Source organism: Aspergillus fischeri, genomic scaffold (genome assembly GCF_000149645.3).
Source record: "Aspergillus fischeri NRRL 181 1099437636264 genomic scaffold, whole genome shotgun sequence".
In the NCBI taxonomy this organism is placed as follows: domain Eukaryota; kingdom Fungi; phylum Ascomycota; class Eurotiomycetes; order Eurotiales; family Aspergillaceae; genus Aspergillus; species Aspergillus fischeri.
The window spans coordinates 181233-199843 of record NW_001509762.1 but is presented as its reverse complement, the minus strand read 5'-3'; the positions used below and the strand labels follow the sequence as shown (position 1 = coordinate 199843).

The 18611-nt window shown below is 50.0% G+C and overlaps 9 protein-coding genes and 1 non-coding gene across 10 annotated transcripts, besides 5 other annotated features; 6 read left to right on the top strand and 4 right to left on the bottom strand.

Moving 5' to 3' along the window:
* Positions 1 to 1201: 1201 nt before the first annotated feature.
* NFIA_072820 (putative lipase) lies at positions 1202 to 2584 on the top strand (the record flags this gene model as incomplete). The annotated part of the gene is made up of 1 exon (XM_001259263.1): positions 1202 to 2584. One exon carries the CDS (start codon positions 1202 to 1204, stop codon positions 2582 to 2584), a length of 1383 nt encoding a protein of 460 aa, XP_001259264.1.
* Positions 2585 to 4556: 1972 nt separating this feature from the next.
* Positions 4557 to 4584: a microsatellite.
* Positions 4558 to 4584: a microsatellite.
* A 238-nt stretch (positions 4585 to 4822) lies between these two features.
* On the top strand, positions 4823 to 5495 carry NFIA_072810 (uncharacterized protein; the record flags this gene model as incomplete). Its single annotated transcript, XM_001259262.1, has 2 exons — positions 4823 to 4958; positions 5263 to 5495. The coding sequence occupies 2 exons, from the start codon at positions 4823 to 4825 to the stop codon at positions 5493 to 5495; spliced, it is 369 nt and encodes a 122-aa protein (XP_001259263.1).
* Positions 5496 to 6367: 872 nt separating this feature from the next.
* Positions 6368 to 7053, bottom strand: NFIA_072800 (uncharacterized protein; the record flags this gene model as incomplete). The annotated part of the gene is made up of 2 exons (XM_001259261.1): positions 6368 to 6596; positions 6674 to 7053. 2 exons carry the CDS (start codon positions 7051 to 7053, stop codon positions 6368 to 6370), a joined length of 609 nt encoding a protein of 202 aa, XP_001259262.1.
* A 765-nt stretch (positions 7054 to 7818) lies between these two features.
* On the top strand, positions 7819 to 8613 carry NFIA_072790 (uncharacterized protein; the record flags this gene model as incomplete). The annotated part of the gene is made up of 1 exon (XM_001259260.1): positions 7819 to 8613. The coding sequence occupies one exon, from the start codon at positions 7819 to 7821 to the stop codon at positions 8611 to 8613; it is 795 nt and encodes a 264-aa protein (XP_001259261.1).
* Positions 8614 to 9075: 462 nt separating this feature from the next.
* Positions 9076 to 10902, top strand: NFIA_072780 (putative beta-glucanase; the record flags this gene model as incomplete). The annotated part of the gene is made up of 9 exons (XM_001259259.1): positions 9076 to 9334; positions 9384 to 9472; positions 9517 to 9871; positions 9919 to 10073; positions 10118 to 10227; positions 10272 to 10359; positions 10410 to 10524; positions 10568 to 10597; positions 10646 to 10902. The coding sequence occupies 9 exons, from the start codon at positions 9076 to 9078 to the stop codon at positions 10900 to 10902; spliced, it is 1458 nt and encodes a 485-aa protein (XP_001259260.1).
* A 329-nt stretch (positions 10903 to 11231) lies between these two features.
* On the top strand, positions 11232 to 11327 carry NFIA_072770. Its single transcript has one exon. It is a non-coding gene; the product is annotated as a tRNA-Cys (tRNA).
* Positions 11328 to 11969: 642 nt separating this feature from the next.
* On the top strand, positions 11970 to 13059 carry NFIA_072760 (uncharacterized protein; the record flags this gene model as incomplete). Its single annotated transcript, XM_001259258.1, has 2 exons — positions 11970 to 12630; positions 12683 to 13059. The coding sequence occupies 2 exons, from the start codon at positions 11970 to 11972 to the stop codon at positions 13057 to 13059; spliced, it is 1038 nt and encodes a 345-aa protein (XP_001259259.1).
* Positions 13060 to 13145: 86 nt separating this feature from the next.
* Positions 13146 to 13173: a microsatellite.
* A 362-nt stretch (positions 13174 to 13535) lies between these two features.
* grg1 (putative glucose repressible protein Grg1) lies at positions 13536 to 13798 on the bottom strand (the record flags this gene model as incomplete). Its single annotated transcript, XM_001259257.1, has 2 exons — positions 13536 to 13623; positions 13677 to 13798. The coding sequence occupies 2 exons, from the start codon at positions 13796 to 13798 to the stop codon at positions 13536 to 13538; spliced, it is 210 nt and encodes a 69-aa protein (XP_001259258.1).
* A 14-nt stretch (positions 13799 to 13812) lies between these two features.
* Positions 13813 to 13832: a microsatellite.
* A 13-nt stretch (positions 13833 to 13845) lies between these two features.
* Positions 13846 to 13870: a microsatellite.
* Positions 13871 to 14243: 373 nt separating this feature from the next.
* On the bottom strand, positions 14244 to 14723 carry NFIA_072740 (uncharacterized protein; the record flags this gene model as incomplete). The annotated part of the gene is made up of 1 exon (XM_001259256.1): positions 14244 to 14723. The coding sequence occupies one exon, from the start codon at positions 14721 to 14723 to the stop codon at positions 14244 to 14246; it is 480 nt and encodes a 159-aa protein (XP_001259257.1).
* A 1012-nt stretch (positions 14724 to 15735) lies between these two features.
* NFIA_072730 (Zn(II)2Cys6 transcription factor domain-containing protein) lies at positions 15736 to 17433 on the bottom strand (the record flags this gene model as incomplete). The annotated part of the gene is made up of 3 exons (XM_001259255.1): positions 15736 to 16419; positions 16463 to 17295; positions 17367 to 17433. The coding sequence occupies 3 exons, from the start codon at positions 17431 to 17433 to the stop codon at positions 15736 to 15738; spliced, it is 1584 nt and encodes a 527-aa protein (XP_001259256.1).
* Positions 17434 to 18611: the final 1178 nt, after the last annotated feature.

Here is an 18611-nt window from a genome sequence, read left to right as displayed (position 1 = left end):
TAGTTCAAGATGAGTTTTTCAGTGCCCATCTCATTTGATCTTTACTAAATTGTCTACTGCCCCAGGTAGACCTCGCCAAACCGCGGGTTAGGTTGGGTTCTTTTTGGGCCCGCCCACGGGTAACCCAAGCTGGGGTTGGTGCGTCCTAAACGTGTTGAGTATGTATGGTGAAATAGTGCTATTCAATACCTTCTTTCCGTCGTATTGTGGGGGAATGTCATATGGAATGTCGCCTGTCCTACGCAACGGCCCGGGCACAACGCATCTAGAATATTGGCTTCTATTCCAAATTTAACGCCAAAGACATTGGACTTGTCCCAATATCTGAGAGCAATTCCTGGAAGGATTGACAAATACCAAGGGGTCCCACCACCCATTCTCAGGGTTCCCAATGGTTGTCAATGGTAGGCCAACATTCCTAGCGAGCAACTTGTGTACCCATTCATCTGCCGCAAATTCTTCTGTCGTCCAGAGAGATATCTTCGAGTTGTGGCAGAGATAAGACCAGCACTTTAATAAAGCATAATTACTTGGACCAATTTTATGCACCGCACCTGATTTGTCATGATAATGACGAAACCATTTAGTCTCCACCTGTCGCTTGCTTGTTGATTCTTCTATTTAACTTTTTTGGTGATTATGTACAGCGGAGCCCAACTGGATGCAGAGATAACCTTGAAGCTGAGTATAAAGACATAAAGTTACCACCCGGAACGATGTCCAGTGTCCATAGAATGTGGTACCTTGTGTGGGTTTGGAATGCTTGCATCCCTTGGTCGAGCGCCTGACAAGATAAACACTCACCTCCTATAGATTGCCACCCAATTGGAGTTCTGACATACAGATATCTGACGCGATGCTGCTTTACATCCGGCTCTTTGCACACCTCCCATTGTATATGGAGGCAGTCTATTTCCAAGGATGATCATCAATGACGAGGAGTCGGATCCTGTACTGTGGGGAGAGCTGGTTCGATAGCTGACTATGCACCAGGGTTTTACTGGAGACCTACTGTGTTGGAGAATGTAACCCTCACAACCAGTTTCAGCTATGGGGTCCCGACGCGTGCATAGAGCATTCCTCTCCTCCATAAAATAAATAAGGGTATGTCCCCAACACCGGTTCTTGAAAGAAAAGCTACTCCCGACACGTTTGAACTTGGACACTATGAGGAGATTGATATCGTTTTTTTCCAATCCTGATGCTTGGGCCTCTTGCCTATGCATCAGAAGATGTTCCCAAACTCCCATCGCGAGATCCATTCTACACACCAAAAGCCTCTAACTGGACCGACGAGAAAGCAGGCACGGTTCTCGATTCTCGCAAGGTGACCATCGATCTGCCCGTCTTACCAGGTGGTGATATCGAGTTCGAGGCCTTCCAACTGCTCTACGTAACGCAGGATCTCCACGAAGAGAAGGCCACATCTGTCACGACAATCATCGTCCCGCAGGGAGCAAACACCAGCCGGATCCTGTCCTACCAGATTGCCTACGATGCGCCCGACATCAACTGCTCGCCCTCCTACGGGCTGCAGAAAGATGCTAATAAGGCTGCGGCGGGGTGGTCTCTTAACCAAATGATCTTTGTAGCCGAGGCTCTGGCTGACGCCGGATCGCCGGTTCTGAATATCCCCGACTATGAAGGATCGAACGCCGCATTTACTGTGGGGCCCCAAAGCGCCTACCAGACCCTGGATTCAATTCGCGCTGCGACGCAGTCCGGAGAGATTACGGGGATCGACAAAGACGCGGAGACCGTCTTGTTTGGCTACTCTGGCGGCGGGTACGCGTCGGAATGGGCTGTTGAGTTCCATCATGACTACGCGTCGGACGTTAATATAATCGGAGCTGCGATCGGTGGGCCTCCACCGAATATTATGAAAACGTACAAACATGTCAACGGGAAACTTTCGACATTGAATGTCTGGGCCATGCTCGGTGTGATGAATGCAATTCGTGATATCGACATATGGATGCGTGGGGATCTGAAAGATGAACACCGAGAGAAATTCCTCGGTGCCCTTCAGCGTTGCAGTGAGCCTGAAGATAAGCCCCCGAAGATCCCTACTTGGGCCAATATCAACAATTGGTTCAAAAACGGGGACGAATTCTTGACGAAGTTCGAGTCGAATCTTACAGAGATTGGCGTTATGGGAAACCGTATCACGGAAACAACAGCGCCCAAGTTCCCTCTTTATATCTATCAGGGCGCATTGGACATCATTACAGCTCCGTATAAAGATACAAAAGACCTGAAGGAAAAGTTTTGTGAACATGGAACGCCTGTCTTCCTCGTCAAGTGGGCGGGAATGGGCCATGGTGGTACTCTTTTTGCTGGCACTACTTGGGCCATGAAATGGATCAAAAAGGTTTTCAATCGCGATGAGATCCAAAACGGTTGTCACGAAGAAGAGCGCGAAGTGGTTTTCGGTGCCGGAGATCTAGCTGGATTATTCGGAGGCCAATATGATGACGGCGAGATTTCTACCAGCAGACGGCTTGGTTGGGGAGACAACGAGGGTCTGCTTTCTATCCAGAGTGGAGCACGCCCAGTGGATGTATTCCAGAGGGCAGAGCTGTGACATACATCTCTAAAGTATGCCGACTGATTAGCCGTGAGTATAGCGATGTAATAGTCTGTTGATGGGGTCTTGTTGAAAGTTAGGGAAGAGAATGTGTTTGGTTATCTATCAGCGTGAAGTGAGTTGGCCGAATGCTTGCTCCAGCTGCTGTCATGGAGAAGACCAGGGTTGTATTTCACTATTCAACACAATATAGCCAATTTAATTTCAAAGGTCAGGTTGCTATATCTTAAGTATATCTAAAATGAATCCATTGTACCCTGGATCGTAGCCACGCATGTAGAGTTCTGCCCAGTCACCGACATTCATAGACCATCTGGGAGGCCAAGTATTTGGTCTCAGTCGTGCCAACGTTTGCTAGCATCTGACAGTCTTTCTGGCAACACTCTGTTCTTCGCTCGATCCAGATCGGACGTCTACTGGGAAGGCCAACTTTGCAAATGTATTGACGGGATCCATTGGTTAAATTCGGACCTCACGGTAGATCAGGGATTGATGACCAATGTAGACGAGATGCCTGTTAACGAATCAGTGACATTCATGAGGTCAGTGCTAAATGTACTTTGTCACCGGAGGAATAAACCATCAGACTGTGGAGCTCTTTCGGTCAGCTTATTGGAAAAGCAGGTCGAAGCGTACCTGTGCTGCTCACCCGATTTCACCAGATACTGTAGACGGAGGTTCCTGAAGAGTGGGCAGGCGAGGAGGACATGCCGCACGGTCTTGGTGGCCCTTCTGCAGCAACAGTCTCCGTTCTAGATATCTGGTACTCCCCGTTAGTAGAGATAATGTCAAAGCCCTATCTTCCTGTGCGCATCTGTATTATCACTGTACTAAGGGCCTGAGGAAGGCCTTAGTGTAGTCTTAGAACCTTCTTCATTCGGGTGGGCATCAACTCATATACTGCCCGCCCATGCGGGCTTACTTGCCAATCTTATTCCCACTGATATTTTATTGCCTCTGGGTTTGAGACTCTACTGCTGAACGGAGGAGATTATTAAACTAGCTGTGGTGCTGTCTCTGCAGTCATTTACTTCTTTCACCCTGCTGCGGTGTCCATGGATCTACTGCCATCCTATAACTACATAATGGGTAAGCGAACCGCCACAGCGCCACCATCCAAGATTGGCCGGAGCCGAAATCGAAGCTGTTTTCAACCCTTAAAAGATAATTATATTACCAAATCTAGTTATTCTTGCGCTGTGGACATTGTAATCACTTATAGCGCTAGAATATGGCAGTTACTGCAGCACAGGGGGCTATTAAGGGTATTATTCTACATCTACTACCTGCTCTATAGGGATAGACGGATAGCTTTATTAGCCTAACTCCTGCGCTAAATAAACTCCTGCCCTTCCTAGATAGAGAATCCCTCTATAGCTTCCATCTACCTCCTAGATTACTTCCTCTTTCAAAGCTGCTCTTATATACAGTATATAGATCCTAGACTTCTGATTTAGAATTTGGACTCGAAATCGCAGCGGTTCGGTTCCAACTGGGGTTGGACTCGCCTGAACTCGGACCGAATGCAACTGTAGTTAAGATATGGAGAAGAAGGAAGTCTCAGTGTCTCGGTCTGGAGAAAATAGATGCGTCGAGACTCTCTTGAGTCTCTGATGCGGTCATTATCGTTTTCGACTCTTAGCGCCGGGAATGACTCCCAGATCCGTGATGGGCGGGTTTACAGATGAAACAGGAATGTTTCGACTTGGAAAGTTGTCGCATGGCGGTAAGGCTTCTCTTTGACTTTCTGGGATGGGACCAAGGATCCAGAAAGGATAGCTGATATTCGGTCTCAAAGTGGGGATTGCCAATCAGCTCGGAAAGACCCGCTGATCAACCACAGGACGTCATGGCTTTGAGGAGTTCGTGTTGTTGAGGAGTTTTATGGAGTGAGAGTGGGGGACAGAAGTTGGAACACAGACATTATTTACTTCTAACAAAGTTAGAGAGGTAGTGTCTGAGGAATGTCTGATTGATTGATTGATTGATTGATTGATAATGACAAAACCTTTCCGAAACAGACGAACCATCAGGCTCATTCATCCTCCATCTTCCCACACGATCATCGATCCTTATTTGCTCGAGCGCAGCCACATCAGCAGCGTGTACGCCATTTTCCTCCGCAAGCGCCCACTTAGGATTCTGCTGCGGTCAGCCACAATGTAAACTGTTGCCAGTACGAGACACAGACCCCCACCTGTGCATGGTAGGAGACCATCATTCGCACTCCTAGTGATGCTGCTGAGCAATAGTATCCCGGCGCCCTCGGTGCGATGGGAGATCTGTGTGTCGGATAAGGTCATTCGCAACAGAAGGAAAAATTCTAAACCCCGCAAATTTAGGATTATCGGCTGCATGTTCATCCTCTTCAGTCACGGGAGCTGGTGGCTGATCAATCTTATAAAAATGTTTATTCCTCACGCGGGTCTTTATAATCCTGGAATACCCTCCGTTTCCTTTTTGATCTTTCTTTGCTTTTGCGGAAATAGTATCCCAAAGCGACAATCGTCTGTCATCATCGCTTATTCTCAGCGAACAAATGCCTTTACCTCGTCTGACAGCATCTCTGAGCATACTTCCATCACTGTCAGTCCGCTTCTGTTGACTCAGCGCTGCACTGGGCACCACATAAGCTATCCATTACAAGCAACTACACCAACACTCGAACATGCGAGACATGCCATCCAAGTTCATTGAGATCCTCGATCCCTCAGATAACCTGCGCTTCTCCGACTCGGATGTCCGCCTGGAAGATGTCCTGGCCGATCACGAGGCCATCGTCACTCGACCTCGGTCCGCCACGAAGACCAGTGACCGGTCAGACCGTGATAACTCCTCCTCGCCGGCGCAGCGTTGGAAAAGACTGAGCACTATCCTAATCATGCCGCGACGACCTTCCACATCATGATCGCTATACTACGGTCCCAGAACCAAGTTCTGGTATATTTCAGTTATCTTGCGACGATTAGACAGATACAAGAGACTGCCACCTTAGACACGGATATCTAATACCACTACGATACGTTATTTTGGATTACCGGGATAGTTGGCTGGCTCGACACAAGGGCTCCTCTTGTTGGCTGGGACTTGGTTGGAAATCCTCTGTTACGATAATGACGTTACGAAAATGAGCCCTCCTATACCCCGTGCATTATGCTATACACTTTTCTTTCTCCTTGTTCAATAAGAGTCGGCTGGCCTTAGACACGCAATCCTTCTCCATCATGTACTACTACATTATGTCTTCTTGGACCTTCCTGCGCCACTGCATCCGACAGAATTCGGAGAGACATCCAATATCGCCACTGCTGGCGTGGCCTGTACAGCATGACTGCAAATCATCCCAAGTGCATTGACATACCTGTGGATAGATAGATTGACGGATATTATGGGACACATTGCGTACTCGGTGGAGTTCAAGGGTGTATGTCGATCCTGATCGTCTGTGTTGATCAGACATGCCGTTGATCCGGACATACAAGCGAACTATATTTAGACTTACAAAATAGAGCAAATAATCGCTGAATAACAAGATTAAAATACCTAGTATCTAGTCAACCTCTTCTCCAAAGGTAATATTATCTGATATGCATTCCAACGCCTGTGACGTCATGGGCGCATGCTCAGCCCCGGTGTGGCTTGGCGTCTAACATGTCCCTTTCTCTATGTATGATTATGACGATGAACATATCAAAGAATGGTATACTTTGATGAAGATTGGTACACTAGTCAGCATTTGGAAGGCTAAGGATCTCTGCAAAATCCTAGCTCAGCAATGCCTCAATCCATGAATTGCCACACCCAGCGCATGCAGACGCGAAGCTGTTCCTCCGCCAGGATGATATCAGCCTCCCTGCCCTGCCGGGGTCGGTCGAGTAGCTCCTCAAGAGGAAGAACGAGAGGAGCCCCAAAAACAGACTCGGGACTGATCTCAACAGTCTGAGCAGCGTACGCCTGCAGAGAAGCTTCAGGCTGATGGGATAGCTGATGTTGATGTTGCTGTTGCTGTCTCGGCGAGCCGTCTTGCTCTCATTTCTCGATAATCAGCGTTCGTATCTGGCGATGTATTCCCAGAACGAGGACGACCCGGACTTCTTTTTGCGAGTTGCGCAGCCACCATCTTGCCTCTTCGCGGAGCCGGGGAAGTGATGCCGTGGCGCCTGCTTCGATGACCAGGGTGGGCCAAGCCTCGCTCTCTCGTTGCATCCGGGGCTTGGGAAGAGACATCCATCCGGCTGTTTGCCTTTGCGTCCTGCGCAGAGAAGCCGGGTGGTGGTTCTGCCCCAGGCGAATTCTGTGGTAGGGTCCATTCCCCTGCGGCTGCAGAAAAGGCCGATGGCGCGCGTGATGTTGATCGTCATGACATCGTGCCCGTGAATAAGGATCTTGAGGATGCCGGTGGTATCGTCCCACATGAATCGGTATGGGATGCCGTGCAGGGGACGTTCTTCGCTGTCCAGCTGCATGCGGGCGTTTTGGTCAGCCCGAGGACGAGGATGAATTGGTTTCCGTTGCCTGTCTGGTTCAGGGGGAGTGAGACTTGCTCTGCTCTTTGCTGGAGGTTTTCTAAGGTGTTGAAATGGACAACGATGTGATCTTCTGGCAGATTTGCCGTCAGTTCTTGTCTACCCACCTCCTGGATAGGCCTGGGCTATTAGATAAGGTGCATTTGCATCCTGACGTGTCTTGTGCTTGTGGCTGTGGCTGTGGTTCTCTATCGAGTCTACCTCGACACTGGAGAAGAATGCAGGGAGTATTGAACTTCTCAGAGGAACAGATAAGCTTGATGGTTGCAACTGGATGAGGGAAAGGCGTGTGCACAGTGAGAGTGCGACTTAAATTGAGTGAGATTCAGATATGGCTATTGCCTTGCCCTTTAGGGTATACCTTTGACGAGCCCATTGCTCTCATATATCCCCCGTGTAATGTTAGAAGCCTCAGGCAGTCAACACATATATGATGGCCACCAGACGACGGTACTTCGAAGGTGGATCTGGACCAGCTCGTATATAGCCATTACAGTCGCAACTTATCCAGATAGTGCTCCCATAATGTAACATCAAAGAGAAATCAGCGATCAATCTGCATCATTCAAACAGGTGTAGTGTTTGTTGATGTTGTCTAGATGATGCGTTATCAGTGACGTCACGCTATCCTGCGACATATCAACCATCACCACCCGAGTTCCTCTCTATACTTCGTTCTGTTTATACAAACTATCAATCGCAAAAATGCCCCCAAAGCGCGCGAAAAAAGCCACCTCAGCAGCAAAAAACCCTCCATCTCCCCCGCTGTCTGAGAAGAATGCCACGACAACCCACGAACCAGAATCCAAGCCCGAGCTCGAGTCCACTGACCATGCCAGCCCACCCAGCTCCCAACAAAGCGAGGAGATAACAGACACCGTCCTCTTCGACTCCGACGAAGAGATGCCAGAGGAAACAGAACACACCATTATTGAAGAAACAGACAAACAGAAAAAACCCAGCTACGCAGGCGGATACAACGCCCTCAAGTCATTCAAGGGACAGGTATACTCGGGTATGGCAGTAGGGGGATCCCACACCTGGACCTACGACGCAGGAACCTGGAAAGAAACCAAGGAAGAGCCGGATCTCTGGCGGATCGACTACAGGACCAACAAGCGACGAGCGCGCAAAGCGCCCGAGGGGAGCGGCGCCCCCGTCGGGACAGAGTACCACTGGCTGATCGTGGCGCATCAGCATGTGAAGAAGGTGGATGCGAACACGTACGAGACGCATCTGACGGGGTCCAAGTATAAGCTGGCGTACAAATCTGCGTCGTCTAATTCGTGGTCGATTCCTACGGTGAAGAAGCAGCGCGAGAGGGAGGTGGAGCTGCTTGAGGATGCGAAGCAGAGGGTTCAGGGGCTGCCGCCGGTGTTGGCGACGGAGAAGGTTAGAGTGGAGAAGCATGAGAAGGGGCAGCAGAGGTTGGATAGCATGTTTACCAAAGCTGGGACTGCGGATTCGGGGTCGAAGAAGAGGAAGATTGATGCGACTTAGTCGGGTTTACTTGTGTTCTAGTGTAGTTGTTAGTGAGTGATTATACCAAGAATTGGTCTGCTGATGGGTACTTACACTATTGCAGTTCCTGTACTAGATATCCATCATCTGGGTGATAATCCAATGTTGAAGTAAATGACCCCACATACTCCGTAAGGGTACGTCCTATAGCAATTGATAGATGATTCCTGTCCCAGAAGACTCGGCATTGAGGTACTCGGTTCATCACAACACCGTCCTGACTAGACAGCCTCAAGATCGAACTCAGGTCATGAAATGAATTTCCTTGAGGATAAGGGCCATTGCAGCCAAGAACGGCTAAATTGACGGTTTAATTATACCCCCGCAACTCTCGGGGTAGTAACAACCGATGCCGTCTTGGCTACACAAAGTCCGGGGTATAAAGCTCGAGAAGGATGAATCCGGAGTCAGTAGAAGCCCAAACTATCAATTGCTCTCAATATGCGGGGAATCACGTCGTTCTGTGCTGTCTTCCTTGCTGCTACGGCGCAGGCCAGATATATTGTGCCCGGAGGCCGATGGCGAGATACCAACGGGGACCTGGTCAATGCTCATGCTGGCGGTCTTCTCTACGACGACAAGTCGGGCAAGTTCTGGTGGTTTGGCGAGTACAAGATTGAAGGCCAGACGGAGGGTGGCGGTGTCTCGGTCTATAGTTCAGAGGATTTGGCGACGTGGGAGCCTCATGGGTTGGCTTTGAGTATGACATTCAGTCACCTTGGTAGTGTCTAGCTGATAAAAATCTGCAGAGCCGGTTGAGGGCCATCCGTACATCTCTCCCAAGCACATCATCCAGCGTCCGAAGGTGGTCTACAGCGAGGAGTCGAATCAGTACCATGTATGATCATCCTCTTTATCTATGCTTCTTCTAACGAACATTAGATGTGGTGGCATGCAGATAATTCCACTTACGGCTGGCTCCTGCAAGGATTCGCAACGTCCGACAACATCACTGGGCCCTATACTTTTGTCGACGCTACGGCACCGCTAGGCAACTGGTCGCAGGATTTTGGGCTCTTCACTGACTACAAGGACGGCCGCTCGTATGCGCTCTACTCGAACGGCGACAGCAAGTACGGACGCGACGTCTACCTTACCGCGTACAACAAGAACGTCACCGCGCTGGAGAAAGTCGTCTACCGTTTCCCAAAGTTCGACCTGGAGGCGCCGACCATTATCCAAACGGAGAAGAGTTACTGGGCGTTGATGAGCCACAAAACTGGTTACCGGCCGAACAGTAAGTGAGCAGAGCCTTGACGGTAATTGCAATGGCTGACCGAGAAGACGTCGTTGCGTTCCGCGCCGACTCGCTCAGCGGTCCCTGGTCCCAGCCGTTTATGGTTGCTCCTCTGAACACACGCACGTTCAACTCGCAGTCTGGTTTTTCTCTCCGGATCAAGGGGACGAAGAAGACGACATACCTGTACATTGGTGATCAGGTAAGTCGGTCCTTGGAAGGATGAATGGAAGGTAACGAGTACAGTGGGATTCCAACTCCCTCTGGGAAAGCCGGTACATCTGGCTTCCTATGGATATTGATGAGGGCAAGAAAACGCTCGACCTTGTCTGGAACGACGTCTATGATCTCAACGTGTATGTGGTCAGCCAATTGAATAAAGAAATACTGACGGGTCCAGCAAAACCGGGGAGTGGAAAGCCATCCGCGGCAAGACATACACTGCCAAAAAGGCCAAGACGAACGGCAATGCGTATAAACAGGAAGCTGTATGTCCTTCGCCTTCAGTCACAGCTCAGTCGAAATGCTAATTGAGTAGAACTTTGCAACCGACGGTGTCATCCTGACAGGGATCTACGGCAATGACAGCACAGTGACCTTTGAAGGCATTGAAGGAACTGGCAAACCACAATGGGTGTCTTTCTACTACCAGAGTACGTCCTCTTCACCCTATCAATTTCCGTACTAACGTTATAGACACCGATGACATGGGCTTCGGCGATCAACGTAAGTTACCCTATGTGTCAGAACCAGTAGCAAAGCTAACAATATCAGCGGGAGGCTCTCCCGATCGCATCGGTGGCTCGTGGCAGCTGCGTCGCATCAGCAGCGTCGTAGTCAACGGGAATACGTCGAACGTTGAGACACTTTATCAGAGGGATACACACAAGGGCATCATTCTTTCGGCGCCGCTGCTGCTGACCCTAGAGAAGGGCTCGCATAACACGATTACAGTCGGAGGATTGTACAATGGATTTGATTACAAGGGGGCAGACCTGGATAAGATTGTGGTTTATCCGCCTGAGCATTGACAGTGGTGGTAGTAGAATTGTGTGCCTTATCTCAATTCATGTGTACTAAAAGAATGGCCGGCAACGGTGAAAAGGAAATATATAGTTACACGGAGAAAATACTGGACAATTCCTTCCCATCCCTCACAATGTCGAAGAATATGATGCTAGAAGTATATCTTCAACAGCTAGTTCAACTGTTTCACTTTAATTTCATGAAAACCCCATTAATTCTCATATTATAACCAAGTGATAAAGCTACAAACGATATTTCCGTCGAGTTATTGGTAGAACCATCAAAAGGTAGGTATGGATATAAATCTTAAGTCTAGTGGCAATATCAACAAAAAGGACTGGTACCTCAGTGGTAGAGGGTGAGATTGCAATAACATCGCAAGATGTACTGTAATATCTTGAGGTCCCGTGTTCGATCCACGGTCAGTCCTAATTTTTTGTCTTTTTTTTGGACCATCATTATTGCCAAGACGGCTTCTCCACCAAAGCGCGATAAGAATGTTTTAGCTGCGGATTATCATAAATGGTGTTTCTCATCTGGATTCAAAATGATTTTATGGTACTGCTAGTGAGCAGTTCAACTTGGGCCCCCGGCCGATTCTCTCCTCGTTGTTGGGTTAAGGGCTGCAACATAGATACAGAGCGCATGATGGACCTATGCGCATTAGGAAGAGGAGGTTGATCATGTAGTATGCTCCTCTTCAAAGACCTAATCCCCCACGGCCTAAAATAATGTCTAAATGAATAGAAGTTTAAAGATCAAGACCCTATTTTAGAAACATAATCTTGGCGACGACAGTCGTGGTGCCAGCGGGGTGTATGGACCGATCTGCATGCTTGTTTAACATGCATCAATATGGCTGCCTGATCACTGTCTATACATATTTAAGAGATACACCGATACATATATTCTGATTGTCAACTAGTCGTTGACAGTCAGACCCGCAGATCATGCATGATGAAGTAAATAATATGATGAATATGATATCATATATGTGAAATCAAACACATGCAATTAATATAAGGCCCCCCATCATCCTCGCCATTATCTTCATCAGTTCCCAGCCACTAAAATGGACGAGAGAATATACACACTAGACAGACACGGCGACATCACCTTTGTCGTCTACGATGTCCCAGACTCCCTCCCGCAAACCCTAGACCAACTACAACCCTTCCTGCTGGACGGTTCAACACCAATAATCACCTCACCTGCAGCAGCAGCAGAAGAAGAAACCACCCAAAACGAACAACCCCAAGCAGTCCTCAAAATCCGCGCCTCCTCCAAGCACCTCACCCTCGCCTGCCCCCAGTTCACCCGCACCCTACACAGCGGCTTCCAGGAATCCCACTCCCTCCATGAAAAAGGCCACCTGACCCTCGAAATCGACAACTGGGATCCCGCCGCCTTTCTCGTGCTTATGCTCATCATCCACGGGCGCACACGTCCCGTTCCCAGGAGACTAACTCTCAGCAAACTCGTTGACTTCGCCGTCCTGGTCGATTACTACGAGTGCTATGAGGCAGTCGAGGTCTTCACTGATATGTGGATTACGGCGCTGAAGAAGCCCTCTACGGCGACGTCGCTGACCTCGCTTACCCAGGCGGAGGAATGGCTGTTTATCTCCTGGGTGTTTCAGCATCGGCAGATGTTTGCGCAGGCGGGCGGGTATCTGCTGGGGAAATTGACCGGCAGATTCTGTTCCGAGTTGCCCGTTCCGAGGCGAGTGTGCGGTATGTTTTCGATCTTTATTCGAGGAGTCGTGGGCAGCGCTGATGGAGCTAGATGCGATTGATCGCGCGCGGGAGGATGCTATAACCAGGATTCTTGACAGACTGCATGGCCGGTTCGCTGTGTTGCTCTCGGACAAGGTGCAGTGCTCGTATGAGTGTGACGGTATGCTTCTAGCAGCTCTCACGAGGCACATGCATCGACTTGGGATCCTCGAGAGGCCGGCGCCGCCGTTTGAGGGGATTGCGGCCGAGCAGCTGGCGAAGGAGGCGCCGGGGGCTCTGCTGCCGCGGTGGTATGAGCGTGGCGGCGAGATGCAGCATTCCTGTCTCGCGACGCTGAATTTCAACTCCTCGCTGAGATGTTCGGGGGATGTGGTGAAGGTTGTGAAGTTGGAGGAGTTGACTGAGCTGAGGAGGAAGGACTGTTGAGTTACGCAGCCACCTGTCATTTGCGGGATATCGAGCGATTTCTGCACTTAAACATGGCTATCCCTTTGAGTTTGTGAGGTAGTATTCAGGCTGATCAGGCTGATCAGGCTGATCTATTTGACTAACAGTTGTCGAGAGGAGTCTAGGCATGGAGACTTACTCTGCTATAGGAATCGGCAATGGCGATAGGGGGTGGTAACTGGTACATAGTGTATTTCTTTTTGTGCTATGATGTTACGATTGCCTACAGCGTACGGTATGTTAAGGCACCTAATGATTTGATGCTAGACAGGTATAATAACTGTTCTTGTGTATTGATTAATATTCATTCTTGTTGGTATCACCAGTGCCCATCACTAGATACAAATCATATCAAATACATAACATGAATTCGTCAGGTGTCATTCGCATAACTAGACCAGTCAGATCAATCAATCACAGACTGTCTGGACAGAACATACCACTTTAGAAGCAGATTAGATCTGCTGCTTGTGAGCCTCGGCCTTGGCGTCATGCTTGGACTCGTGGGCCTTGTCGCTGAGGGCATCCTTGGCGGCAGAGGCGCTGGACAATATTAGAAACTGCTGCAAGATCCTGCAGAAAAGAAGAAAACTTACCGAGTGCCAATGGGAGCATCGGAATCCTTGGCGACGTCCTTGTTGGCTTCCTTGGAGGTGCCGTGCACGGCCTGCTGCACGCTCTCGCTGACGTAGTTGACACCCTGCTTGATGGACTCCATTGTATTGGTTTGTAGATTGGATTGGATTGGATTGATTGAGTAGTAGAGATTGATTGATTGACTGATTGATTGTTGCTTGTTGATGAAGATAGAACAGAGGACGAAATATGAGGTTTTATATAGGAGGTCCGGCATGATGATGTCATCTATACAGGACCCTAATGTCGTGATGTCATCGACTCGCTCCAAGTATTGGATGCGCAACATTCTGGAATTAACCTCGCAAAACAAGATTGGCTGATAAACTTTATTGGGTCATACTGAATTTAGGAATTATGGTACCTCATACACTGCTGCGTACCAGCCACATGTGCTATAGTACTAACCACATAATGCAACAGACCACGCTCCACCCCAAACCACAAACTTGGCTTCAGTCCCTTGCCCGTCTCCTCGGCTTGCACTAGCTTTCCGACCTCGGCAAGGATTACGTTCCCCGGGTAGATCAGATCTTCCCCAGTAGCGGTAGAGTAACCACTGGGTCGTGCACGGAATCACATGCAGCCCGCCATGAGCAGTAACGAGACTGTATCCGTCCCTGGCTTCCAGGACGGAGATTGCGTCGTGGATTACGCTGGACTTGGCTGATGTTGCACTGTTGGTGTTGCTGATGCTGCATGCCTGAAGGTGTAGCGATGGCCCGCGACCTGCCCCAGATCGACGGAGATGCACTTGCCGCTGTCAAGCTGGAGTTGCAATTCCAGCTGCCGAACCACATCGGCCGATAAGGTGACTGAGATGGTGCTTGGACCCTGACTTTAGGTGCCGGAGTATTCTCGGTGCCGGTGGGGATCTTCACGAGGCGCAAGATCTGGATCCGGTAGATCGAAGATGACGTCGGTTGCGTCATGGATCGGCTTGGCGGGGAGGTACTGGAGAAGATGGAACGAGTCGGTCCACCGGCCAGTGTCCGCAGTGGGCTCATGTTGGGCGCACGACCATGTCCAGCAGCAGCGCAAATGCTTCGACCAGTTGCTGGGGCGTGTAGAGCCCAGACTAAAAGCCCCAGGACTCGCGAGGGGTGTCCTTGTCGTGCGCGCTGACGTCAGGCTGGACCGCGATACTCTGCTCGATGAGGACATGGCCTGTTCATCCGTCACCGAGACCGAATAGGCGAAATGCGGTGCCTATGGTGGCTGTCATGGTTGCAACTCGCATCATGTCGGTAAAGACCATCTGAAGGACGAACCCAAGGACAGCCAGACCCGGACGCATCCTGCCATATCCTTCGTAGTCATACCAACAACCGGATGACGGAGGAAAGCCAATGTTACAGAGCTGACAAATGCGTTCCGATTGTTCTATTCGGCTGCGTGTCTCCGTCGTCTAAGTCTTCAAGTCGCCGGAGTTCGTGGTCGACAACGACCACCAGCTCCGGCGGCCACAACAAATACCTGTTAAACAGATTCCGCTGTCCAGACACTGTTTCAACTCATACAATGCAATGCACAGAAGCATGAATCCAACTGAAGGGTGCGTGTGGTAGAGTGATGGTGGTTGGACTATCTGCAGTCGTCATAACTCGTTCGAAATCATCAGGATTCCTTGTCAAGCAAATACAGCATCAATCTCCAACAGAGACAAGCACTACACCATCGCCTGCCCGCCACCAACTTCCCAGTCCTCAGAGAAAGGATGAACTGGCTACCGCGGGCCCTCTCCATCGACGAGGCGCTGGCGACTTGCGGCCCTCCGCGACACCGGCCTCGCCTACCTGAAGCAATTGATGAGAGTGACATGTCAGGATTTGCTACTGCACCAGTGGCAAAAGACTGATAACAATTTGCAACCTGTTTCAACACTACTGCTCATTCTGCTCATCGAAAAAATCTACTCGGGGCGTATCTAGCTAGACCAAGCAAACTCCGTGAATACGCCTATGGCACGTTATGCGTTACATACACTCCAGTACATCGTCAAGTTTGACCCCGACCGATTCACGCAAATTGCTCCAGCGCACAGAGAATGATAAACGACCGCAGCTCATCCGAGTCGGCAAAACCCGCATTCGTCACGCAATTCGCCCGGAGATCGTCCGTGGCGAACTTGGAGAAAAGCACTTCGAGTGAGGGTTGGTATTGGCCATTCGGGAGCTGCCCCCGGCCCGGGATGTCACCAACAGGGCCCAAAGTCGAAAAAGCGTCAGTGGTGCCTGGCGAGCCAGGAGACGCGAGTGTGGCCTTGCGCCACTCGTCTTCGGTGCGAGCGCTCCACAGCGCTTGATCGCAGGGCAGAGGCATCTTCATAATGAGCTCATCGTTGAGTGGCTCGTAGTAGGGCGATTGGCGCCTGGAGTCGAGATCGCGGTTGCTGAAGAAGTTGACAATGTTGGCGAGGAAGATGGTGCGGCGGGCGGTTTCGGCCACGGCCCATTTGACCCAGGAGCTGTTTGCGGTGCTGTCGCTGTTGGTGAATGGCAGCAGGGCCGTATCGTGCGACTCGAGGTAGGACCGCGAGAAGCACTGGGTCATCTTTGAGAGGAAGGGCGATTTCAGCCCTTTTGTGCGGCGCTTCTGTTTCCAACTCTCGGACTCGTCAACGGGCGTGATGCCCATCTCGAGGATCTCGTAGAGGAGCATTGCGTGCAGAGCGTCCCACTGTTCCATGCACTGGTAGGTGGGCTGGCCCGTCAGTACGACCCTAACACCCGAAGGAAGTGCTTACATATGACTCGATCAAGCTTTGTCGTTGCGCGTCCATGGCTCGCTTGACGTACCCGGCGGCGTCTTTGACGCCCAAGGCACTTCCGCAGCAAATGGCCATGGATGTGTGGGGCAGAATCGTCATGTCCGCCACATGATCGTTGAACAGGGTGCGGTGCACGAACGGGGAGTAGAAATCGTCCTGAAGCAACAGTCTCGGATACTGTGCCAGCAGACGGATATAGTTGGACTCCAGCACCCCCGGGACGTTGAGACCGCCGCCCAGACCGGTCAGGGTGGACGTATCGGCGATCCCTGGATTTGGCGGCACCATGGAAATCTCCACCGGCGTACTGTAGGGCTGCAACGAAGCCGATGCCACTGGAAATGCGGGGCTCGGATGGCTGGTCGGGACTGCCGGTGTCGGGTCCAAGGTGACTTCGTCGACTAAGCCTGCTGATGAGGGCAACGAGGGGAAATCGAGGGTATCCATGGTCCAGATGAAGTTCTGGGAGCTCCACGAGTCGAAGCTGTCAGCGCTGGGACCACCCAGCATGCTCCGAGGGCTCCATAGCGGCGGGAAGTCTGTCGTGCTCACGCGGGTTTCATAAGGTCTGGGATGATCTCTGGTCGACGGGGACGAGGAGGAGTCGGAAGAGTCAGAAGGAATGGTGGCTGCTGTGTTGACCGTAGACACGTATTCGCAAGGAATGCCCCGTTTGGCACATCGCGAGCAGATCGGTTGTGTGCAGCAGCATTTGGTCTTGGCCAGCACGCAGGCATTGCACGCTTTGCGGCGTACCTTAGGTTTGTTCGACCGCAGACATCGGCGTCGATGGCGCAAGAGGAGGTCACCTGGGATCCATCGGTTTAGACATCAGCTCAGTTGCAAGAAGATGGAGACTCAACAAACGGCAGAGACAAACGTCGTTGGTAGGTTTTGAAGCAGGAGTCGCACTGGTGAGCCTCGTTGGATGATTCGGATGCCGGCATGGTCGAAGGGCGGCATCAGGGAGACAGGAGACAAGGAATAACAAATAAGCCGGGGAGTGCCAGGTTTAAGTGAATAGACTCGTGTCAGAGAGTAAGCCAGAGAATCCGACATATCCTGTTTTTCGATCTTCTCGATCCTTCTATGTCTGTAGCCTTGGTTAGAAGAAAGACAAGGGATTGGTAAGAAGGACAGACAATGAAAAGGTGAGATTTACGAAGGATCCGAAGCCAACCCCTGTGTGGTAAGCGCGGGGTCTAGCATTGATTAATTCAGTGCAATCAATGTAACCTTGGCTATCTTCCTGGCTTATATCAGTGGAGCTATTATTACGTGCGAGTCAAAAGTCCCGTCTGTCCCGTCTGTATTATTTGCCTGTCTTAGTGCTTATCTATTATCGCCCGGCTGTCCTTCATGCGTTTGCGACAGAAGAAAGTGGATAGAGTCGAACCCTCTGGGTCAACATCCCTCAGCTTTCAATTCAAAGATCGCACTGGGAGCATTCGATACATTTAAGAACTAGAGCCTAGATTTGCGGGCTGCGAACCATGATCCACTACTCTATAGTCTTGGGCGACGGTGGATTACTAGAAGTAACATAGTATTCCTATTTGGGGAAGTATAGTTAAGGCTTAGGATTTACAGCTTCCTTTATACCCCCTCTAGCTAATGGCCAACTTGTATTGCTATTTTCCACCCTTTTACCATCCCCTAACTTATGATATTAAGGCATTTTTACTATTAGGCTACATATCCTATATTCTATACTTTACTACCTCCTTTTGCACCTATAAGTTATTACTTATTATATCCACCTAACTATCCTTACTTTCTATTAGAACAGAATTTCTGCTTGCCTGGGAGCCTAACTAATTATTAACTCTTCTTTTTATAGATAATCCAAAAATTTTTGGTTTATATATCTTTCACGCCAGAAAGACGCCTAACCGTTTGCGAAGCCTAGATTTAGAAGGCTTAATGCTGGCACGAAGTTCTCATTCCCAAGTGCTTAAATAAGAAAGTCATAGCCCCCGAGTGTATAAGGATAAATCAGAACCTTCACGATGATGAGACGATCTTTTCCATTTGATGATTTGAGGCATTGATAGTGTATCTACATGATCAGACCCCACCATATTGCGTTACTGGGTGCCAATAGGTTGCAAGAACCAAAGCCGGA